This window comes from Porites lutea, chromosome 4 (genome assembly GCF_958299795.1).
Source record: "Porites lutea chromosome 4, jaPorLute2.1, whole genome shotgun sequence".
NCBI classification, from domain to species: Eukaryota; Metazoa; Cnidaria; class Anthozoa; order Scleractinia; family Poritidae; genus Porites; species Porites lutea.
In genome coordinates, this window is record NC_133204.1 from 28,191,534 (window position 1) to 28,216,111 (window position 24,578).

The window sequence follows — 24,578 nt, forward strand, 5'->3', positions numbered from 1 at the left end:
GCTATAGAATAACGCGAGTTACACGACACTCGTCCACTCACAGCAGCATCACACTTGGGTAGCACGTCGCCTTCATCTTTGTGGGTTTTTGCCTTAAAAAATGTCGGGAGGAGAAGATTTGAGGTACAGTATAAGCTTTCTGTTAACGTGATTACCGTTTTTCTTTCTCTTTCTTATATTTAGATACAGGCTCATGCCCAAACTGAAAGCATAGCGCGCTAGTATTTTGTACGCTCCTCTTTGCATGAAGCAAGGAAGGTCTCTAAATTCCCAGGATGATAAAATTAAGGTCTATTGTAATCAATTGTTATAAATCATATTGAACAAAGAGGGCATTTTCGGTAATAAAAAAAACAACTGTTTTAGTCACGTCCTCGATATTTTTCTCCATTACAGAGAGCTTTATGGCTAATAACAGGTGTAGCCGCATACATTCAAGTTTTACTGGTCCCAAAAAAAAAAATAATAACTCGGTGTCTATTTTCCCGGAAACCGGGAACTATTTTCAGAAAACTAGATACCGGGCAGTCAGAAATTTTGACCAATTTTCTCGAAATAGCTTGTTTAAATACTCTTAGAACACAAGATATTTGTTTGAAAAACCTAAAGCGATTGTAAATTTTGCCTTGGGCAGAGAGTGAAATCTCAATGTTTTCGACAGGTATAAAAATTAATATTCATGTTCTTCCACACTGAGTCGAATTTCTAATTTCTAAATTCTAAATAAAGAAACTAACATGATTACTTGTTTTTCTTAACTGTTTTCGTCTCGTCGTCGATATTTTTCTTCCTTAAAGAGAGCATTATGGCTAATAATAGGTGTAGCCGCATACATTCAAGTTTTATTGGTGAAAAAGAAAAAACTTGGTGTCCATTTACCTGGAAACTGGGAACTGGTTTCAGAAAACTAGATACCCGGCAGTCAGAAATTTTGACCAATTTTCTCGAAATAGCTCGTTTAAATACTCTTAGAACACAAGATATATGTTTGAAAAACCTAAAGCGATTGTAGATTTTGCCTTGGGTTAAAAGTAGAAGCAACTGTCGAGCTTGGGCGTAGAGTAAAATCTCAATGTTTTCGACACTTATAAAATATTCATGTTCTCACACACTGAGTCGAATTTCTAATTTCTAAATTCTAAATAAAGAAACTAACAGAAATATCATTGTTTTGGAAATACTTTTCTCATCTTGGAGAACAAAATTATGTTGAAAATCTTTTAGATACTAATTTACAAGAGATTATTTTTTTAAGTTCACAAGTTTTCTGGGAATTTTATGTATTATCAACTGTGTGTTGTACGTGATGTGCATCTCATTTGACTGTCCTTTGTCTGGCCCATGTATGGCATCTAAGTAAACAGTTCCTGCCACTAATAACATGCAAGTTTTCTGAGAAAACATATTATCAACTGTGTGTCGTACGTGATGTGCATCTCATTTGACTGTCCTTTGTCTGGCCCACGTATGGCATCTAAGTAAACAGTTTCTGCCACTAATAACAAGCAAGGTTTCCGGGAAAACGTATTATCAACTGTGTGTGGTACATGATGTGCATCTCATTTGACTGTCCTTTGTCTGGCCCATGTATGGCATCTAAGTAAACAGTTCCTGCCACTAATAACAAGCAAGGTTTCTGGGAAATATGTATTATCAACTGTGTGTCGTACGTGATGTGCATCTCATTAGAATGTCATTTGTCTGGCCCATGTATGGCTGTACGTAGGTTATTTTTATGTCCAAAATTTGACAGCCCACAACAGTATTAAACAATACGCTATGGAGCGAGGGGTAAGGAGAAAAGAGGGATAGGAAAGAAAAGGGATGGGAGCACCTGCTATAAGAGCCGGTGTTTTTGTATTCGGCCCACCATTTTCTTTTTTAATCCGATCATGTCAGCTGTCAATATGTGAGCATTCAAAAGTAGGGGGCTTCTTGGCATGGTCCGAACTTAATTACTTTGTTTACGGGAAATTGTCAAGACGAGGTGTTTTTTTCAAGTGATATCATAATTGAGCGAAATAAAACATTTTTAATGTACTTGCTCCCACAGCAAACACGACAAACATAGACTAAGAGCAGTCTCTCTTTTTTTTACTGCTCGCAGTCTGCGACAAACAATGATCAGTTTCTTGTGAATACAAAAGACATTATTTTGGTCTTACTTCGTCAAACACAATGGTCACAAAAAACAGAACAGCCGCCAGGTTGAGACACGAATAATGAAAGGTGAATTATAAACAATTGTTAAAAAACTCAACGGATATTTTTTACCAAAGCTTCAGCTCTCTCTTTACAAACCATTCAGACGGTACATGTTTTTGCCAAAAAGGAGGTCTTTTGAATATCAGCATTCCAGATGTCTGGCAAGAATCGCAATTGGATCGATGTCGGATTAACACAAGGAAGTTTAGTACCAAAGGAACATAGTCTTTCCAGAGCTTTAAAACACAGCATCCAGCAACTCAAACTTGACTAGAACTTAAGTAAAACTAAACAGTCTCTGCCAATAATAACAAACTCTCTCTTGAACTTCAGATGACTTACGGCTTCCGCCAACTTGTAAACACAGAACTCGAAAATTGACCTTCGTCACACTTGACTAAGCACAGCACTCCAGCTGGTGGGAAAAAACTTAATTCGTCAAAACAACTTGCTTAGAACTAGTATAGTATTACACATAAGGTTCTTAAAAATACTAAACAGGCCAATGGTAGTAGTAACTGATGCAAATCTGGTCAATCATGCTCAAATGTAAACATGCCCTAATTAATTATTCATGAATGATCCAAAAACGTACAGAACGTTCGAGAAAGTCACACAGCACATGACAGCAATTTTACCACATAACACTCAACAAAGACAAAACGTCTGTGCAGCATTTTGTAGCTTTAAATTCATCATAAGGGACTTGTCAGAAATTAGCATGGGGGGAGGGGAGGGGAGGTGGGAATTTTAAATTTGGGTTTGGAAATGAGGTGACCCATCCCTGCAATGGGAGTGAAATTTGCTAACCCTCCCCTTGACCTTGGCCTAAAATATCATGACCCTCCCCCTCTTGTATAAATGATAAAATCTAGTTCTTGCAATACACTAGGGTGAGTCAGTATTATGAAAGCTCAAAATATATTTCTAATCTGTTCTTTGTAATGCCATATACATATATTTTAGATGACAGCATTAAGAGTCCGACTCTGATTCTGACAGCTGATCACTCGACTCTCCTATTTCTCCCAGGTTTTTTTTACAAAATAAAGAACTTCTTTTTTCTTCTGTGGGTGAACCTCTACATGATCACGGACACATATTTGCATGACCCTCCCCCTTTTAACGGCCCATTTTTCATGACCCCTCCCTTTTGTGCAGTCTCAAAAAGTTGTGACCCTCCCTCTGTTTTCACCCCCCCCCTCCCCCCCTGCTAATTTCTGACAAGTCCCTAAAACAGTTTGAATTTTACGTGTATTTTCACAATTCTTGTGAAATTTGAGATTTTATTTTCTTGGGCGCCCATAAGAAATTTTCTTTGGTGTTATTATAGATAACTAATCACATCTATAGCCCTTGAAAAATGTAAAAAAAAATGCAATATTCTTTAAATTATTCTGGTACAAGGTTTTTGTCCACTGAAAATTTAATAAAAATACAGTATTTGCCCATTATCTGGATGGTACCAGCATCTGGACACTTGAAACTCAATTTTTGAGGCGCCTTTTTCAGTTCTCGGTAAATGAAGTATTTTGAATGAAAGCTGAACATTTTTAGCTTTAAGATGAAAGTTTTGACGAGTTTAAAGCTTGCGAAACAGTCACAGAAGACAACGTTCTGTTCAGTTGAGTAAACTTTTCATGGCTAATATTTACGCTGTTTACCGCGCAGCAAAATAAGTGCTGCTCAGAAAAGGGTAGGTAATATGTGATACTTTCAAAGAAACTGTTTTATATTTAAAGTGAAGATACTTATATAAATAAGTCAGGTTCTCAGAAAGTTTATTAATTCCTCTAAAAATTTGATTTGTTTGGAATAACAGAGGCCAGAAACATTCACTGAATATTGATGTCAGGTGCCCAGTATCCGGCCAGTTTTTTCTTTGCTGTACAGAATCAATGAATTAGCTGTGTGCATTATTCAGATAAGATTTATTTTATATCTATAACTATAACTAAAGCTTAGGATATATGATATAGTCATAAAATGTGATTATAGACCTTGTCACAGTTTTCGACGCTATCTTGACGAGTAGGCAAACGCGTGAGAAATTACAGTGTTTGTATGAGAATCTAATGTCAAATAATTTCCGTAGAACGGCTGTTCTGAAAAAAATATCTATTGTAAACTAAAGCTTCACTCCTAAGGATTCTCCTGAAAAAATTTGAGGGCGTTACATGCACTAGAAGACCTAGAACCACTTTTTACAATTTTCTATACATTTGTCTGTAAGAAAGTCCCGGGAAAATTACAGACAAATATATGGAAAATCTAAAGCAAGCCTCTGGAGAAATTTAAGCACAGGTACACCCCCCAAATTTTTTAGGATAATCCTTTGCTTTGTAACTTTAGTTTACAATAGATATTTTTTTCAGAACGGCTGTTTTACGGAAATTATTCGACATTAGATTCTCATACAAACACTGTAATTTCTCACGCGTTTGCCTACTCGTCAAGATGGCGTCGAAAACCGTGACAAGGTCTATTCTACTTAACTCCATATGCAAATTTTCTTCACTCACTCAGAGGGGACTTGGTTTTGTGTGCATGGCTTGTTTTGCGTGAATGCATTTTCTATACACACCTATTTCAATTAAGGTTGCTTCGCTGAGGAATGATGTATGACGCATGGTCCATGTTTCATAGCCCGTGGTGCATTATGGGAGCAAGTCCAGTAAATTACTAGAAACCTAGAAAGCAAACATTACTGACGCTTCTATGCTATGTCAGCAGAACGTTATGACAATGTATTTCAAAACACTGAATCCTAGGTGTTTAAGAACAGTGATTTGAGTTTAGGTTTTGCTCTGTGGTAATATGCGAATTGTGCCTAATACATTTTCGATAAATTAAGGTTGAGCTGCACAATGTTGTTGTTGTTGTTGTTGTTGTTTTTTTTTTTTGGGCCTGAACTGGTCTTTTTTCACATGTAAGTTATAATTTTATTCCGTTAGGCTCCCTTGTCCTGTGGTTCCAGTATCTGATCCAGAGGAAGAGGGATTTGATTGCTACATTCTTGTGTGTGAAAATCTGGAATGGGACAATTCCACATGGAATTTTCTGAAGAAGACGTTAAAGAAAACTGCAGAGGTATATATTGTGGTTATAAACTAAAAATTTTTAAAATTAAACCTGGTTGCTACTGTGTGGTAGTAGTAGTTTTCCCTATCAGTATTTAAGTTCCTTATGAATAAAAGTGTAGGGACTTAATAAGAGGAAGGTGTCAGGTTAACACTGTGAGTGGTATAGTTTTGCAGAAAGTTATATTATATTTTTATCATGTTTTATTGGGGTTTCTGGAAGACTAAGTACAGTAGTTTGCAGTTTTGTTATACTAAAAGCCTCACTAGCTAGTACATCAAAATTAATTTTACTGGAAGTGTGTGTATTTTTTTAGTACTTTTTTAAAGTCAGTGCTGTAAGCTATATATATACATTGAAGTGCAGCTAGCCTATTCGCTTGCTTACAACTTGGTACCACTTATGTGTTTGCAGGTTGACAAAGCTGTTTATAATGAAACTTTGCTGTTTCCACTGTGCGAGAAGAATAAAAGCTTGGTGAGTCTAGTTACTTTGTATTTCACAGTACTCAGAATAGACCTTTGAAGGATTGTTGTTTTTAATTACATGTAACTTTTTGAAAACAATAAAAATGAATACAGACATTGCTGAAACAACTGTTACATACTTTCAATTTATGTACAGTGTATTTTGTTACAGGTCACAATAATAGTATTGTTTAAGGTTTGAAAATTAGTATTTTTTTAAAAACTAGGTTGATTCTTAATAGCCATTGTCTTCTAAGCCTAATTATTCATGATTTATCACTCGGGACAAAAGAAAATTCAGAATCAACCTAGGTTAAAACATTTTATCCTAAATTTAATATTGACCTGTCACATACACTGGTAATAGACCCCTTTGGTTTGTGTTTTTTTGTTTTTGTTTTCCTGATCTTGAATATCTGCCCTTTGGTTAAGTTTTTCATAAAATTTGTGATATTTATGCATGCATCAGATGCATGTGAATACAATGTAAGTAAAAATTTGAAATAATAAATAATCATTGTGGTATACTCTACCTTAGGTCCATGCACCTACAGGACCTGTGAACAGAGATTATGATGATGTTAGACGTTACTATGATGCGGCTGTGAATGGAATCAAACGGTGAGTATTTTTTTTATACTTCCTCTTCCTCTCGTGTAATTTCTCATGTAATTAATTGCTAGAATGTAACAGTTTTAGATTATTCTAAGATTGCACTGCCAACTGTAATGTAAAGTTTTAACGTGCCTTTCTCTACTAAGTTGCAAAAATTTTGTGAGAAAGATACAGGGGGATCAGAGAAAATTTGATACACTTGGACTCTAACTTGGCTCATCATGCAATTATTTACGGGGGCCAGCGGGTGTTGCTAGTAAAAGCCACCTTTTTTATTCAAGTGTCATTGGAGTGCGAGAGTGCGAGAGATGGTGTTAGCAAAATTTAGATATAATTTTGTTTTTTTTCTTTGTGGTTAGTGTTCAATGAATATGTCTTAATAAATACCTAAGCCTGGAATTTTTTCAGGCAATTTTGTTTTCAGTGGGTTAATTAAGACATAAAGTGTACATTTAATTATATCAGAGAAAATTAAAAGTTATCCACCATATTGCTATAAATATATATGTAGTAATTACAATTATTAGTGATCAAAGCCTCATATTTTTCAGGTTTCTCTTTTAACTGTTGACTTTATCATCCAGCAAAATGCTTATGACTAAGTTTTCTTTTTGTAAAATGAATTAATGATTTGACCAGGGCTTTGAAGGCTGGTAGTGAGTCTCCCATTCTGGTGACTATACCTGGTGAAACATTCACCAATTCATGGTCTGTGTCATTGCTTGGAGCTCTTCATCAACTCTATGTGGTGAGTTTACAGGGTGCATTCATTCCAAAAGGATATTCTCCTTATTGCCACATCTAACTGCCACTTGCTTAGCTCAGTTGGATGTGTGCCATATTCTGCCAAGCAAAGGTTCATGGATTCAGCCTTCACTGAAACACTGCGGCCTTGTCCTGTTTATCCCTCCTGAGGAAAATATTATTGTTTGAAGGGAGGGCTGTGCTCTAGCAAAGCCCAGTTGCCCCTGGTGCCTTACTTTTGTTCTTGGGCAACAGGGAAATCATTTCACAGGTTCAGAGCTCTGGGCTCTCTACAATCTTTCCAAGAGTACAGCCTTTTAGCTGTTTGAAAAGAGCAGTGGAACAAGTGTGTGGTTTATCTTCTATCTGTACTAGGGTGTTCAGTGTAGGCAACACTAAAAATAATTATAATCGAGCCTGGCAGCTCTGTTGTGTCCGCTTTACTTAGCTGTTGAATTTTAAGATGTGTTCTAAATTTAACTTAATTTGTACAATTTAAATATTTCTTATTAGCCCTTAGAGTTAAGAGAGGCTCGTCCTGATAAGAAGCAGAAAGTGAAACAGCTTGGAGTGGTTGTTCTTAATGATGTGAGTTGCTAGACATATACCTCTTGTCAAGATTAAGATGTTTTAAGTTAAAAACTGATTTTGATTTGTGGGTATAACCACATGCACTTTTTCTTAGAGTTGCAACTTGGAGTATGTCAAAGCCATTGATTCTGGAAGGTAGGAGACATGTTTTGTTGTTGTTGTTGTTGTTGAGCGGTATGAAATTTTTATGAGCTATAATTATTTTCGGGGGGGGGGGGGGTAACAGAATTTAGTTATTTGAGTTGATTGAGAATACATGTAAATAGATTTGCACAAACAAGCATTTTAACCATGGTTTAATCATAGAATGAATGCACATACTAACATGACTGTGTTTTCTTTAAAATTTAGGTATGTCTGTCGAGACATAGGAGGATCAGACCCAGAAAGAATGGCAGCTCCTCGTGTTGAAGAATATCTAAGAGAATTATTTAACGATCCTAAAAGTCCTGTGAAGGTTTGCATTTTTTATATTATAGTAACTTATTTGTAAAATGGAACAATTAATTTTTTTTGTAAGTAATGTTGAAATTTTTGGTTATTATTATAAATCTAACAATTCTCCCAGTGGTGATGCTATTGATAATGTTGATATCAAACTAGTGAGTCTTCCCATTGTTATGTATCAACCCTTTAAGGGGGTTGACCTCCAGTATATCCACATATGAATTCCGCACACTGTTCTCCTTACATTTCCTTCAATATTTGGTTATTAATTTAATAAGGGATTTGATTAAAGATAAAATCTCTTATTAACCAGTTTACTTGATGATGTATTGATAACTATTGTTAGCAGAAAAGTGATGTTAGTCACTCTTGAAACTTTCAGGGTAAAGTGCAAATTTTCATGTCTATTGAGAATTAGAATGATTTTGAAGGTTCATTTTATAAAGGCCTGATTATTTAGACAAATTTTCTGTCATCACCTGCAACGCTTATAATAAATATAAACTAGATGGTTGTCGCAATTTCACAATTTTTGTCCCGGACAGGACAATCTTAAATTAGGTGTTGCCGACAAAATTTGCCTACACTTATGTCCAGGATTGAACTTTGCTATGAAATTTACAAAATTAACGATTTTTTGGCATGGCCTTGCAAAAACTGCAAAATTTGCAACCGGACAAAATCAACTAAATAAACAAAAATGTGTTTTTTTTTGTCAATCATTTCTTGTAAAGCCATTATTCCTTCTATAACAAATGCAAGTGTTGTCAGATGAACATCTAAACGGCCTGATAACAGATTGTAGCTTTCATGAGACTTAGGGATAAATTTGTTCAAAACAAAAATTGTCACCATACAATTTTTGGTTAGAAGTTCAAAGATAATTCCAATTTTGTCTGCTTGTGTGGAATTGCCCTTACTTCAGCTCTACCTGCTGGTGGAATTACCGGTAAGCCCATGAAAACAAACAACAACAAATAACAAAAAAAAAAACACTGCTTCCTTTTTTTTCCCATTTTAAGAACATTGTTTTGTGAACAATGTACATGAAAATATTACTGTTGGTAGCAGGATGATGTAACCTCACTGAGTGTTTATATACTAAATGTTATTAGTGCACATATTATTAATATTGTTAGCAGTATTTTATTTAAAGTTTAATACTTTTAAAGACTTTACCTTTTTTGTATAATTTCCTTCAGATACATAAGTGATTTGTTTGTTCTTATACGTGGTTGTAAAAACCAGAGCATCCTTCATAAAAATAAACAAATGTCACAAGTTAAAATGCTGTTTATTTTGCAATGGGTTCACAGGTTACAGTAATCAAAGATGTTAAAGAGTTTGAAACAAGGTATCCACTTTATGCAGCAGTCAACAGGTGTTCAAGAGGTAAAACTTAAAATGTTATTCCAGCCTGCAGTTGTCAAACCTTTTTCTGACCCAGGGAGTGATTTATTTGGTTTATTTAATTACAATTAGTTATTTCTCCCTATATATTCTCCATCATTTTTTTTTAGGAAGAGTGAGTGTAATAAACTACTGGTATTTAAAGGTTTCAGGTTTTGTGAGAGATGTTCCATTAATTAATAGCAATATCCCAAATAAATGTTAGTATTTTTATATATTAATTATTATTATTACATTTTTTTCTTTATCTATGGCCTCTCTTATGTGATTTGCATGTGCCATTATGGTTGATAAACTGTTGTGACTGAAATAATGTTTGCCATCTGAAACACAAATAACTTGTTAATTAGCTTCCATGTTTATGTGTTATTAAGCTATTGATAGACATGCTGGCAGAATAATTGATCTGGAATATGTACCAGAGGGACCCATTGAAGAAACTGTCCTTCTGGTAGGGAAGGTATGTGGATTTAGCCAGGGCTGTAACAAAACAAACAAATGGCACAGTGAAATACTTTGTTTTTGGACTTAAATTCAATGCTATTTTTAATTAACAACACCTTACAATTTTATAGTAAGGTTAGTAATGGCAAATCAAATAGTATATACTTGGCTAGAACTGACGTCTTTCCTTGGGGCAACCCCATCAAGGGTTCTTTCATCTGTCTTACCAGGGACCTATACAGTAGCTTACAAGAAGTTAAAGATGAAGCTCTTACCTCATCAAGATTTTAACCCAAAATCAGAAGAGAAATTTTTTTTAAAAAAGGGGAAAATTATCTCCTGGGCTGAGTTGTTCAAAGCTGGATTAAGATAACCCAGGGTTAGTGCGAGATTTGAATTCAGATTTGAAAGCTTAAAAAGCAATTCAGTTTTAATTCTTTTTGTCTACAAGTTGATGATTGGAAGCTCTAAAAATAGCAGAGAAAATTATCTGAGAAAATGCTTTTGAACACAAGAAAAACAAACACGGGTTAAATTTAACTCGGGGTTAAGCGCTAACCAGCCTCGAACAACTGGGCCCAGTTGAACAAGACTTACTTTTTAAAGAAATTCCGCATGAAATTTTCCGAAGTCTTCCTCTTGACTTTGTGGCACACGGAATATTCAATATTAGTTAAATCCAACTAGTGGTCTATTATCAATGCTGCGTTCTAACCAATTATTGGTTGAGCTTCTTCTAGGCTATTTGTTATAGCCCACTAGTAGCGATAAGAGCCAGCTTTGAAAACCAAAACAATGGCAGCTGAATCGCGTTTTGCTAGCTAAAGTTGTTTTGTCTGGAAATTTTTGACCAACTAGTTGGATTTCACTAAAACTTTATAATTGTTATTCCTCTCGCACTCATGGCCTCCGAGTCAATAGCCCATTCGGCCAAGGTTCGACCTCATGGGCTAGCGCTATTGACTCAGAGCCCATTCGGGCTTGAGGAATAATTGTTAAATACAGTGTATTATGTTCACCCTTCAGCAAATTAAATTACAGTGGAAGCTCTTGTAAGCGGACACCATCAGGGCACGAAAAAGGTGTCCATAACTGGAGCTGGCCACTTACAGGGATTTTAAGTGTTTGTATGGGAGTTGAGAAAAACAGGGTTTTGTGAAGGTGGCCGTAAGTAGAGCTGCCCCACTTACTAGAGTGTCTGTTAGAAGAGTTTCCACTGACTGTATCGTCCAATTTATCATACCAGGGTGTTACTTATGACACTGGAGGAGCTGATGTCAAGGCAGGTGGACATATGGCTGGAATGAGCAGGTACAGATAATATTGTTAAATTATACATCTATAATTATCATTCTTTGTCATTTCATCTCCTCCATTTGATACTAGTGAGCTGCAATGATGCAGCTTCCTACAAATGCAATATATGGGCTATTATATGTTGCAAGATATTCAACTCAGATCAAAATGTTTTGCACTTCTTTTCACACATACATGTATGGAACTGTGAAGCCAAAATATTTCTAACCTTTTATTATTATTTTATACACTGGATTCATATGGATCATGGAAAACCTGGAAAGTTATGTAATTTACGAATTTCATTTTCCAGGCCTGGAAGGTCATGGAAAGTCATGGAAAATTTAACTTCCGTTTGGTATAGATATATAAAGTCACTACAGATGTCACAGCATGGAGAAAGTATTAGTGACAAGTAATTGAATAGCATGAATGGTGTGCGTTTTGCTGGACCCCACAATTTGTGACAATGAATAAGTTTGAAAATTTGGAAACTGGCAGCTAAACCCAAGTTCATAGAAAACTGGAAAAATTCGTGGAAAAAGTCACGGAAATTCATGGAATTTAAAGATCTGGAAAGAGTATGAACCCTTTTTAACAGCTTAACTCACCTTTCAAGGGCTAACGTGCAGATCTTGGGTAAAGAAATTTAAAGGCGGTGACTTCAAAAATTATTAATTTTTGATGTGGGGAGCAAGGGAAGTTTTATTTTAGGGGAGCAAGGGATGGCACAGTGGTGAGAGTTCTTGCTTCCCACTAATGTGGCCCAGGTTCAAATCCTGGCGTTGACGCCATATGTGGGTTGAGTTTGTTCCTGGTTCTCTCCTTTGCTCCGAGAGGTTTTTCTCCAGGTACTCTGGTTTCTCCTCTCCTAAAACACCAACATTTCCAAATTCCCATTCGACCAGGAATCAGGTAGACGAAGAACCACTTTGTGGACGTGCTACCTCCAAATCATTATTTATTTATTATTTGTTATTTATTTATTTGGATATTTGGGAAGAATATTGTGGTTCACCTGTGTTTCAGTGTATCATTGTAGCCTTATTAAATTATACAAAATTAAATTATACAAAGTCACATCATTATCGTTATACATGTATGCTGCCATTTGAAAGAAAACACACGTTCAACACTGCAAGGGACTTTCAAAGAAATTATGTCAACTTGGGATTGACTGAATAATACAGTTGTAGTTGGATTAAGACAATCCGCTAGAAGGGTAGGTGTTTAAAGCCTGGTCAAAAAACCTGATTTATTTTTGTTTTCAAGGGATAAATGTGGTGCTGCTGCTGTGGCTGGGTTCTTTCAGGTATACCTTTTATGTTTGCACGCCAGTGTATTCATTTTTAAAATAATATTACAGTTAATTTGAACCTCCATGAGCTGCTACACTCTATTAAGCAGCCAGTAGTCCTGAAATAGAAAAGAATGGAAACTTAAACCTCTACTAAGTGGTCACAGCCACCTTTTGGCCGTCCCCATGAGAGTTCTCCTGTTGTTGTCACCTCTATTAAGCAGCTGTCTAGCACTTGATAATTAGTTTGGCTTTATTTCAAGAATATGATGGTGAAAGAAAATTAATACAGACCAAGTTAGAAGGTGACGACCAATTGTACATGCGAAACAATTATGTTGCTCCTGTCGTGTGTTTGTTTCAAAATAGAGAGATGTTTCTGCTGAAGATTATGTTTGTGTTGAGCTAATTTATGACGAAGCCCCATTGAGTAGCCAACCTCTGTTAAGCGGCCACTTGCCAGTACACCAAGGGTGGCCGCTTTATTGAGGTTCAGCTGTATTAATAGCATTGATACAAATAGATTAGTGCTTCTTTTAGTTATTAAGAGCTGGAAAATTGAACAATCTTTCTTCAAGCCTCTAATTGACAATTATAATTATTAGAATAGCTGAGAGTATTAACTTAGTTCACTGAATTATTAAATCTATTAATAATGAAGCCTACATAACTTATGATAAAAAAATTAAACCAACTGTATCAAACAATTTGGGCCAGCTGTGAAAATGTAAATTATAATCACTTGTAATGTCCTACACTGACAAACTCTCGACTGGGATGAAGTTATTCATGATCGAAGAGCAACATAATAATTACAGATTGAATAAAAATGTTTATTAAGAAAAAGTACATGTAACAACGTTTTGTTCAAGAAAGTTCTTTATTAATTTAGTTAGTGTAAGAAAAATGTATGCTCGCTAACAGTCTAGGTTGTGCCATCGATATAGTATTCATATTCTTCTGTTGTATTGTTACTATCCAGACTCTAGCCAAACTTAAGCCAAAAGGAATTAAAGTCTTAGGGACAATGGCCATGGTGCGCAACAGTGTAGGAGCAGGTAAAATGTGCTATTAAACTATATGGGCTAGCAGAGGGGTAGGCAATTGTTCTTCTAGAATCATACATACAAATTGTAGCAGCTAAATAAGAGGCTTAAGTTAGTCTGAAAAGAGCTACTAAACATTAAGTTTTATGATTGACAATTATTGTAAATAGCTTGACTTAAAGAAAAGATTTGAATTAACATAACAATGTAGGATGTTTGTTCTCTTGCCTGATTGAAGTTATTGAGATCATGATACCCAATCCTGATTGTCTTGTAGAGGGTTATGTTGCTGATGAGATCATCACATCTGCTGCTGGAACCAGAGTGAGGGTTGGGAACACTGATGCTGAAGGGCGTATGGCCATGGCTGATGCAATTCACCATATGAAACAGAGGGTAACCTCAGCACTTTTCTTGCAGATATTTTCATGTTTATTCTCAGCTTAACCCATTCGCCCCTGAACCGTCCGTAACTGTCTGTGCGGATCCACGTCCTTTCTACCCTTTGTGACGTCATCAGTTTTCAAGGTCAAGGACAACTTTGTCAACTAACTTGTGCAGAGTGAAGAGATCTTTCAAACCATACCAGAGAGAAAGAGAAAAAGAGAGAAAGCAAAAAGTAAAAGTCAAGACTGCTGTGTCACTTTTAAACCCAAAAACTATCTAGAAATTTTGCTTTCTGCGCATGCCCAAACTTCGCAAGCTGATATTTTGCATCTGGATCAGAAGGCCGCGAAGTGTACGACCTGTTAACCGGTTTGTGATAAGTTTTAGCTCTTTATGGCACGACAGTGACCAGAAAACCATTTGACTTGCTTCAAAACACATTTTTCGGCAAAATCTCCAGGAGCGAATGGGTTAAGGCTTTTATGATATAAGTTGAAGAACTGTAATGCTCAGTGGAGGTTGAATGTCTGGGATGTCGAGGGGCTTCCACTTTTGGCACAGCGCCCATGGCTGGTTAATCCAATTGCCTCCAAGCCGTGAATCCCCACTCTTGACACCCGTGACACTGACTGGTCGATCAATGGAGAAAAGTAATAAGGCACAAATAATAAAAGGAAGGGACAAACCAAAAGGATGAACCATGCCTAGTGGCTACCACTGTACAACACATGGAGGGCTTTGCAAACAATTAAAATAGACTGCACCTGTCTGGGCCTATTTCACCAAACTGACCACTTATTGATAACAGAGATGATGCTCTTTGTGGTCAACTGGATTTGTCTCACAGCATTTTGGGTTCTTTTAATTCTTCCACAGGCTCTCAATGATGACAAGGTTCCACTTAATAAGGCTCATATAGTAACCATAGCAACCCTGACTGGACATGCTGTAATTGCAATGGGTCCTGCCTACTCCGTATGTCATAAAACGTTTTTTCTTCATCGTTAGATGTGTCATTGTTATCTTTGTTTATTGCAAACATTTTTGGTCTGTGAAATACAATATAATGTGGGACTTACCTTATGTTAAATTAAAGGTTTGGGATTTGGTCTGGCCTAGAATCAAACCTGGGCAGGACTAGAAGGTACATCACAAAGAGTTTTTTTTGGTGGTTTGAAATTCACAGGGCTTATAGAATTGGTCAGGGAAAAAAAGTCAAAATTAATTTTGTGGGATTGTGTGGGACAGATCCCTGGAAAAATCGGCGATTTTGCAGGATCTTCAAGGCAAACTTCACCTAAAAGCAACGGGTTAAAAATGGCTGATTTTGTGGGAATTTTCAGGGCAAATTTCCCTAGAAATCGATCGGCTTTGCGCTGATCAGACCAATGTTTTTAACGTTTTCTTAACAGAGGTCATCGTTTGCTCTTTCAACAACAACACACTCCAGAAATGAACCAATGGCAAAGTTAAATGGCAAAGCCTTTAACATTTTGCGTGTTTTGTGAATTATTTCACTGGATTTTGTGGAATTACCTGAATTTCACGACTCTGCGACCTCACGAAATATCAGAAGCCCTGAATTCACCATGTCTGTCTAATCAATTTTTATGAATTTTCCAATCTATTAAATTACTTAAACTGATAGTTTTGTTCACCTGGCCTTGTTTACATTTATAATGCACATCTGCTTCCCTGAAACCATACATGTAATAACGTTATTAAATAAAGCATCCTTTTCTTTGTTTAATAGATTGTTATTGACAACGGGCCTGCGGCTAAAATCAAATTTAGTCAGAAGATCCAGGAAGGTATGTTGGGATCTTGAAAATCAATAAAAATTGTTTTTGTCTTAACATCTCAGAGCTTTAAATTTAGCACCATTAAGTTGAGCCGTCCCCACTGCCAAATGCACTTATGCTGCAGATGATGACTTTTCAATAAATTGCAATGCAAATTACCAAGCTGAAGATCATTCTGAGTCTAGTTTACAACTCACACTGGCTTTGAAAAAAACCTGGATCATCAACCCCTGTAACCGTCCAGGTTTTGTTGATGCCTGGCTCAAAGTGCCAGGCAGGGAACCAGAGTGGTCATGACATTATCCTCTTAAAACCTTTTTGCCCCCTTTTCAAACTAAAAGAAAATCAATAAAAAATTATTTAATTTGTGTTTGTTATTATAATATTAGAAAGCTTGTTAGTTCTCATCAAAAATTTTGATCTAATTCTTGAAATGTACTGAATTTTGCCTTGAAAATGTTGATGTATTAAATTTTGTTTGTTAGCTGGTCATGACATGGGTGACCCCTTTGAGGTATCAACACTCCGCAGAGAGGTAATTATATATTACTTAACAATCATGTATATGCTAATAACATACCATATATTTTTTCTGCTACAGGAAGCCATAATTTTAAATACGGTCAACTTTTACCTCTCGTACCCCTTGCTATGACAACCATCTCACTTAAAATACTAACAGCATCGAAATCTCTGGCAAAAATTATAGACATTTAAAACTCCCATAGCCTGTGCCAGGCTCTTGGTGATTGCAGATGAGTGAATGTATGCATCTTTTTAAATTATAGCCTCAAAATGCCCTCTCTCCGGCCCACTTCCTAAAACAACCTTTTTTTTTTCTTGTCAAAATGTCAAAACGTTAAAAGGTGAGGTGTTAAGGTGGCTCCTCTAGATTTTTAAGGGGGATACCTCCCAAGTTTGAGCATTAAGTACGTCAGCATGAGTAAAAATATTGGGAAAAGGTTACCACATCTGTATTATTATAATACAAAGATTTAGCCAGGGCTAAAAGCGAAGCTCTCGATAATATTTATAGTTTGTTCAAACAAAATATAAAATCATGTAATGCTAAGCGGCGAAGGCAACGCCGGAGGATGGTAAAAAACCACAATAGGTCTAATTTGATCATTTTTTTATCATTTCTTTGCCGTTGTTTTGCCCGACTACAACATAATAATAATAATAATTAATAATAATTTACATTTATATAGCACAAACCTCTATATGAATATATTCGGTTGCGCTTTACAATATTGTTATATCAAATTTATGTTAAAGGTGACTAAAGCATGAGAAACTATTAAAAACTACAATAAAAAGTAGTAAAAACTATAAATAAAATAAATAAATAAATAAATAATAATAATAATAATAAACCCTATTATAAAAGCCAACAGTGAAATCTATTTAAAAGCTAAATTGAAAAAATGAGTTTTAACAGCAGTCTTAATAGTGTCCAATGTCTTCATGTTGCGAATTGCTGAAGGTAATGCATTCCAGAGATAAGGTGCAGCTGACTGGAATGCACGATCGCCAAGAGTTGGATGGGTCTTAATGCCTGGCAACTCGAGGAATATAGACTCATTTGACCTTAGAGAGTACCTGGATTGCTTTTTGGTAGTAATGAAGTCAATTAGATAATTAGGAGCTTGACCATATAAGCACTTAAATGTTAAAAGTAGAATCTTAAACTTTATACGGTAACTTATTGGAAGCCAATGAAGGTGGAAAAGCAATGGGGTAACATGACAGAATCTAGGTGAAACTTCCAGAAACTTCTTAGTTACATTTTTTATGGAGGAAATGTCGTACGTGTTCTCGTTCACTTTTTTTCACTGCCGCTTATTTTCACCTTGCATTGGTGGCCATGGCTAGCATTTCCCATTTTGTCACCGCCGCTACAAAATTTTCGTGTTGTTCTTCCAACAAAAAATGTCTCCTTTGTTATTTATCTCTCATTCTAGACCTCTGTCGCCCTTTTTCTCGTTGAGCTTTGCTGGCCTGCAGCCTAATATCTCTTTTTCTCTGTCTTTCTCCTGCTCTATATTCCAAATTTGTAGACAACATTATTAATCTAAACTAGATACTTTAGACTACACAGATACAGAAATAATTTCCTCTTTCCGTTTTCGTCTTTATTGACTCTTGAGTTGTCTCTACTTTACAAGACGCCGGTGGCTATGCAATTTACCGCCATAATAACCTCGAGTTGTATTTGGGTTGCCATACCTGTTGATTGAGTTATTTTACATTGGTATGCCTGTGGTGTGGATGGACGGTCGCTCAGGCGGTCGGTCGGTGTATGGTCATGTGATTACCAAATTTTCTTGGATGGGTAGATTACTTCATTTTCTCACCCATGGTGCTCCGCTATAAAGATGAAAATTTCGTTTGATCTGGGTTTTATTGCAATCAGAGTCGCCATGGCAACGTAACGACGCCATGACATTTTTAATTTATATTTGTGTTTCTCTGTACCAGGAGATTTTTTAAGAAATTGCTTAAGGGAGTATGTACCTGCCATAATTGCCTCAATTATGGCAAAGTTTGAACAAATTCTGTGAGAGCACTTTTGAAATATTTTGAAATGAAGTTTTGAGAATAATAAAAATAGTGAAATAGCATGCTATCCACACAACCAGGTAATATTTTAAGAAAATGATAAGCTTTGGAAATGCGGCTTCATCTCATAGTGGTTTGATCCTATTGAAAACTGCATACAAATTTATGCAAATTTATTGCTTTTGCTAGTTGTGCATGTGCATAACTTATGAAACTTGAAAACAATACCAGTGAATAATGAGGACGCTCACTAATGTAAACACAAAATCTGGTGGGAAAATTGGTTGTACTTCATTTTAAAATATTTCGAAAATGGTCTCATAGAATTTGTTCAAACTTTGCCATGATTGAGGCAATTATGGCAAATTCATACTCCCTTAAGCGATTTCTTTAAAAAACTCCTGGTACAGTAACAGAGAAACTCAAAGATAAATAAAAAACGTTATGGCGTCGTGATGTTGCCATGGCGACTCCAATTGCAATAAAACCCAGATTATAAGAAATTTTCATCTTTATATAATACAGTTTTGTTAACCTTTTTCCCATATCTTTACCCATGCCGATAAAGTTAATGCTCAAACTTGGGAGGTATCTCCCCCAAAACATCCAGTCAAGCCACCTTAAGGAGGGTTTCACGTGCTCAACATGTTTTTTAGACTCTTGTGTAAAGTGTAACCTAATCAGTCATGTCCAATACTGCCGCACTGTTACGGACCGTTAAGAGCAGTTAACGGACCGTTTGTTCTGCACAAACCGTGACTATTACTCACGGTCCGTATGCTGAGCACATATGGAGCGTGCATCTCAATATTACATGAGGGCACAATGCGTTACGGTTCGTTCGATCCGTACGGTCCGAAGACATACGGAGCGTGCATCTCATTATTACATCAGGGCACAATGCGATACGGTTCGTTCGATCCGTACGATCCCCACGGCAAGAAAGGCACACTCCAACTGTAATATTCCTCGTTCTATAAACCATAAACCGTACGATCCACACGGCAAGGAAGGCGCACTCCAACTGTAATATTCCTCGTTCTATAAACCATAAACCAACACAAGCGCAAAAACCAAGAAAGGAGCACTCCAAATGTAATATTCCTCGTTCTATAAACCATAAACCAACACAAGCGTAAAAACCAAGTAAGGCGCACTCTAAATGTAATATTCCTCGTTCTATAAACCATAAACCAACACAAGTGCAAAAACCAAGAAAGGAGCACTCCAAGTGTAATATTCCTCGTTCTATAAACCATAAACCAACACACGCGCAAAAACCACGAAAGGCACACTCCAACTGTGATATTCCTCGTTCTATAAACCATAAACCAACACAAGCGCGAAAACCAAGAAAGGCGCACTCTAAATGTAATATTCCTCATTATATAAACCATAAACCAGTACAAGCGCAAAAACCAAGAAAGGAGGACTCCAAACGTAATATTCCTCGTTCTATAACACAAGCGCAAAAACCAAGAAAGGCGCACTCCAACTGTAATATTCCTCGTTCTATAAACCATAAACCAACACAAACGCAAAGCCACACATTCCTCGTTCTATAAACGATATACCAACACAAGCGCAAAACCACACATTCCTCTATAAACCATAAACCAACACAAGCGCGAAAACCAAGAAAGGCATACTCCAAACGTAATTTTCCTTCTTCTGTAAATCAAGACAACCCAAAAACCACGGTATGCACGCTCTTGCCATGAAAATATTCTAAGTCCCACTAATGAGATGCGATTTACGGACCGTAAAACACACTTTACAGACCGTATACCCCTGTTGTCAATCCATTCGATCCGTACGGATCGACACATGGCTTATACGGACCGTTACAGTGCGGGTGTATTGGACAACCCTCACTTGAATGAGGTATTGAAAACAATGTTTGCAGGCTCCACTTTTCCATCTCTCCCCAGCCCCCACAGTTCTCAATCCCCTTTCCTTGGAGCCTGCTGGAACAGGCATTACGAACTTACAAACAGGTGTTTTGGTCTAATGTTGTACGGCAAAATCCCGTTAATGGACACCGAGTGGGTCATAGAAGTGTCTGCATTAAGCGAGTTGAATTTACAGAAAATGTCAAAGGACTGTCTTCCCTAGGGACTAAACAAACTGTCCTTAATAATGAGGTGTCCACATTAGGTGGGTGTCCATAAAGTGGGGGTTTGACCGCTATAATAAAAAAAATTCTAATGAACCTGTAAAGCGTGTCATCTTTGATCATTTAGACAGCAGCAGCATTATCACATCTGCTTTCCTCATTCTGCTTGATGAGCAATTGAAATAATTAATTTTGTTGACCATTTTTTTTAGGACTATGAGTTTACAAATGCCAAGTCAGAATATGCAGATGTGTTGCAGTGTAACAATAAACCATCCAGTCAGACTCCACGTGGGCATCAGTTTCCAGCCGCCTTCCTTATAAGAGCATCTGGATTGGACAAGGTTATTAAAGCATTTTAACTGTACTTGATGAATAGTGTAATGGAGTGCCAAATGAAAGTGTTTCAGGGTACTTTTGCAAGACATGCTGACCCTGCAAGGGCTTGTTAGTCTCCCTTGCAGACTCTTTTGGGGCTCTGTCACACATTTTTAAAATTCCTGAGGCCCAAAGAAAGTCTGGGGTGGGGTGCGGGTATGGATATTTTCTGGTACCACAGAGTCAAATAAGCACCTTAACTCAAGTTTAAGTACCTCCTCGATCCTGGGTGCTAAAAAGAGCTTGCTGTTTAATGTTTTTTTACTTTCCTAAATTGTGGCAGAGGGTAGAAAGACAACTTAAAGCTTAGCTTACTACAGTGTTGATGGGGTTTTAGAAGCAAAGAAAACCCCCACTGACCCACATACAGGTAATGTTTACATGCCCGGAATGTCACTCACCATAATTAATGAAAACAAGATTTAAAGTTGCCTGAGTATAATGTGTTTCTGGGGGAAATCTCCCCCCTCCCCCTTCCCCCAACCCCCAAAGAAGGCCTGCTACTTAGGCTAAATTTACACTCCAGCTGTAAGCTGTTTTACCTTGTAAACAATCTTAGAGAAACAGGCCAGAGGGACAGTAGCCATAACTGAATATGAAATATTTAATTTATCATTTGTAGCATGGTATTGACTCCACCAAACCCATTCGCTACTCCCATTTTGACATTGCTGGATCAAGTGGTGATTTTCCTTTCGTCCCAACTGGAGCTCCAGTGGTTGCCATGGTTTCACACTTCTTGAAAGACCATTGCTAAACAAAGGGTCCTTTGAAGTAACTGAATTCACTTTAAAATAATAAATTATTAAAGAGGCCACTGGGTACTACAAAAAGCTTTTTGCAGCTGTAGGTGTTTCTTCTTCATTTTTTTTTGGTAATAAAGGCAAGGCGTTTCGTCAGATTACACATAAGGGTAGTTTTGTTAAGATTACATTGATATTCAGAGAGTAGATGAATAAGATGGACTAACTTTTTATAATAGTCAGTGTTCGACACTAATTTTCCTCCTAACTTGCCCTCTGGGCAACTATGTCGCTAGTTTTACTTGCCGAGTGTATTTTTTGGTTGCCCAAAAAAAATCCCCAGCTCGCTTTGCTCGGTATTAAGGTACGTTTCCCCAAGGTCAACACCATTCTTCATTTGAAGTTTACACAGTTGTGGAAACTTTGCAAAGGCTAAATTCTCTTTGCCTGTAAAACAGGCACTGTTGAAAAGCTTTTGCAGTTTTTCGTTGACTTGTGCATTCATATTTCGTAGCGCTGTTCTCATAGGTGCGGCACCTAGGTTTTCCCGAGCAGAGTTTGCTTCAAAACACTTGAAGTGACTTTTACTTTTAGCATGGGCCTGAATGGTAGTACGCCTAAAGGCACCATTTCCAATGAACAGGGAGCTAGATTTGTCAGCAATGTCGGGAAAAGAACAGCAAATTTTGCACTTCATGGTGTTCTTTTCTTCATCGTGTACAAGCCAAGGAAAGTTGCGCTACCATGACGCTTGGTATTTTCGATCTCGTTTGCTTTTCCCAGCGAAGACTTCTGGTTGAGATTCAGCTTTTCTCTTGTCTCCTGGTTCCTTAAGCTTTGTAGAATTTAACTGTTGTGTTGCTTGGATGTCCTCACTTTTAGTGACCGTGTCCAGTGACTTCCGCGTAAAACCAAAACGAAATAAACTCATGGTTGCTCATCAGGGCCCAGTTGCTCGAAGCGTGGTTAGCGTTAACCAGCGTTAAATACCTTGACAACATATTGGTTTTGATACTGCTTAACCAATGATTACAGCTAACCATGCTTTGAGCAACTCAGCCCAGGCCGCCATCTTTGTTTGTTAGCTAGTTCGTGGCAAGTACGTGAGAGGACTGGGTACAAACTTACCCATGAATACTTGCTCGTGAAGCAGAAAACGAAATACTCAATGTATCGGCGGAAGGACCCGTCACTGTACTTGTTTTTCATTCTCCTTCTATGTTCACCTGACTAAAATTTCAAAAAAGGGATCAGGTGATTTTGCTGCAGCTGTTGGATTTTATTCTTGTCCCAGCAGCTCGAGTGTTATCCGTAACCACTTGCCCAAACGGGCAACCTGTGCAGCTTACACACTTGCCCAACGCATAATTCTACTTGCCCAGGGCAAGTGGGCAAGCGTTAGTGTCGAACACTGAATAGGTATTTTCTGTCGAATTGAATAGATTATTTATGACAATGACACAAAAATTTTGCACTTAAGAAAAGAACAATGAAAAAGGTGTACTAAAAATTATATAGGTGACAGGAGTTTGGTAATTATTGTAGAACATTTTTTTTATCATTCTTTCTATTAATAAACAGGGCTTGGCTCCTAAATAATGCTTCCATGATTTTTTGCAGATTAAGTACAGGTCACAAGACTGAACAAAATAATAAGGTGTACTGTAGGTATTTTTATTGTTATTGTGAGAAATTCTACATTGTATGACTGTAGTCCAAGTGGCAATTAAAAAATAAAGGAATGAATTTTAAAAAATAATAATTTTTTGTGTGTTCTCATAATTTACTACATTCGCTTAATTTATTTTGTTACCTATATCAGATTATGTGGTGGTAATTAAAGACTTATCAGATTTTTTCAACTTCAAAACAGAATAAAAGCTATGACAAGAACACATTGGTTATTGACAACTATAGCTTCTAAAACAAGAAAAGTTGAATTACTACATTCATAACATTGCACCAAGTAGCTAAACTAAGATATACAAGGGTGCATTAGCATTACATCCTGGTCATAACCAATCGTACCAGATTGCATAGGCCTTTTTAATTTACTGTTGTACAAGAATGGATTGGCCTGTGATTATCCAGAAAAGTTTTGAAACAAGGTGATGATAAAACATACTTTAATTCACTACAAACAAAACTCTAACTCTATACTGGAACACAACAAAACAAGAACTACCTTAATATTCTTTCCAGGTTTCCCAATTACAAAAGCAAGTTCCACTTCAAAGTCTAATTCCTGTGAGAAAAAATCAAATTAAATTAATACTTGAAATTACCCAGAATATGGCCAAATAAATTAACTGGAATGCATCTTGTACCTTAATTTTTTTTTAATAAAGAACTCACAAGAACTTATCTTTCATTTCAGTATCAAAAATGAACTAAACAAAGTGTTATGCAAATGCAAACCTCAGTTTCTTTGGGATAAATGATTGGTGCTCCTGGATCAGTAATTGCATTATTATACTTGCTGAAAAGAATGGGTTTCGTGGGTGTTGGAACATTCTGTTCAAGGCAGTGGTCCACATAGTTCATTCCGATGCAAATAATTTTTCCAGGGTTGTGAATTGGAGCCTTCAGCTTTACTTCCGCTCTCTCCAGGATATGCTGACCATGATCAACAACACTGAAATCATTCATGTAACATGCTTAGAACAAACTTTGAACAAAAAGAGACGAAGAAAACAAACCCAAGTTAGGGTAACATTTTAACAGGCAAAATTTTAAAATGGCAACAAAATGACATTGACGATGGTGTTGGAACTGCTGCAAGGCAAGAACCATTGCAAATACAATAATAAATTGTAGTTATTACTATCTGTTTTAAGCATCCTTGAAGTAGGTTTTTTGTAGTAAATTTTTATCTTCTTAGTTGTCTGTAATTAATATTGAATTATTGTCTTTGAAAAACCTCCATGAGGAAAGTCAATAAAGTATG

General features: G+C 36.7%; 1 protein-coding gene across 1 annotated transcript; it reads left to right on the forward strand.

Annotated features, from left to right (window-relative positions):
* The first annotated feature begins 32 nt into the window (after positions 1-32).
* Positions 33-23,393, forward strand: LOC140933194 (putative aminopeptidase W07G4.4). Its single transcript, XM_073382708.1, has 19 exons — positions 33-123; positions 5,160-5,295; positions 5,701-5,763; positions 6,292-6,374; positions 7,008-7,116; positions 7,626-7,700; positions 7,798-7,838; positions 8,055-8,160; positions 9,467-9,542; positions 9,935-10,020; positions 11,251-11,315; positions 12,573-12,612; positions 13,580-13,655; positions 13,921-14,039; positions 14,907-15,005; positions 15,784-15,841; positions 16,318-16,367; positions 20,723-20,854; positions 21,511-23,393. The coding sequence occupies exons 1-19, from the start codon at positions 101-103 to the stop codon at positions 21,643-21,645; spliced, it is 1,572 nt and encodes a 523-aa protein (XP_073238809.1). The 5' UTR covers positions 33-100; the 3' UTR covers positions 21,646-23,393.
* The last annotated feature ends 1,185 nt before the right edge of the window (positions 23,394-24,578 follow it).

What these genes read in the sequence shown, in the direction of transcription:
- LOC140933194 (XM_073382708.1), top strand. Translation starts at nt 101, where the DNA reads ATGTCGGGAGGAGAAGATTTGAG. An exon ending in AGTCAACAGGTGTTCAAGAG is followed by an intron (nt 9,543 to 9,934) that starts GTAAAACTTAAA and finishes TGTGTTATTAAG; the next exon opens with CTATTGATAGACATGCTGGC. An exon ending in GCGCAACAGTGTAGGAGCAG is followed by an intron (nt 13,656 to 13,920) that starts GTAAAATGTGCT and finishes ATTGTCTTGTAG; the next exon opens with AGGGTTATGTTGCTGATGAG.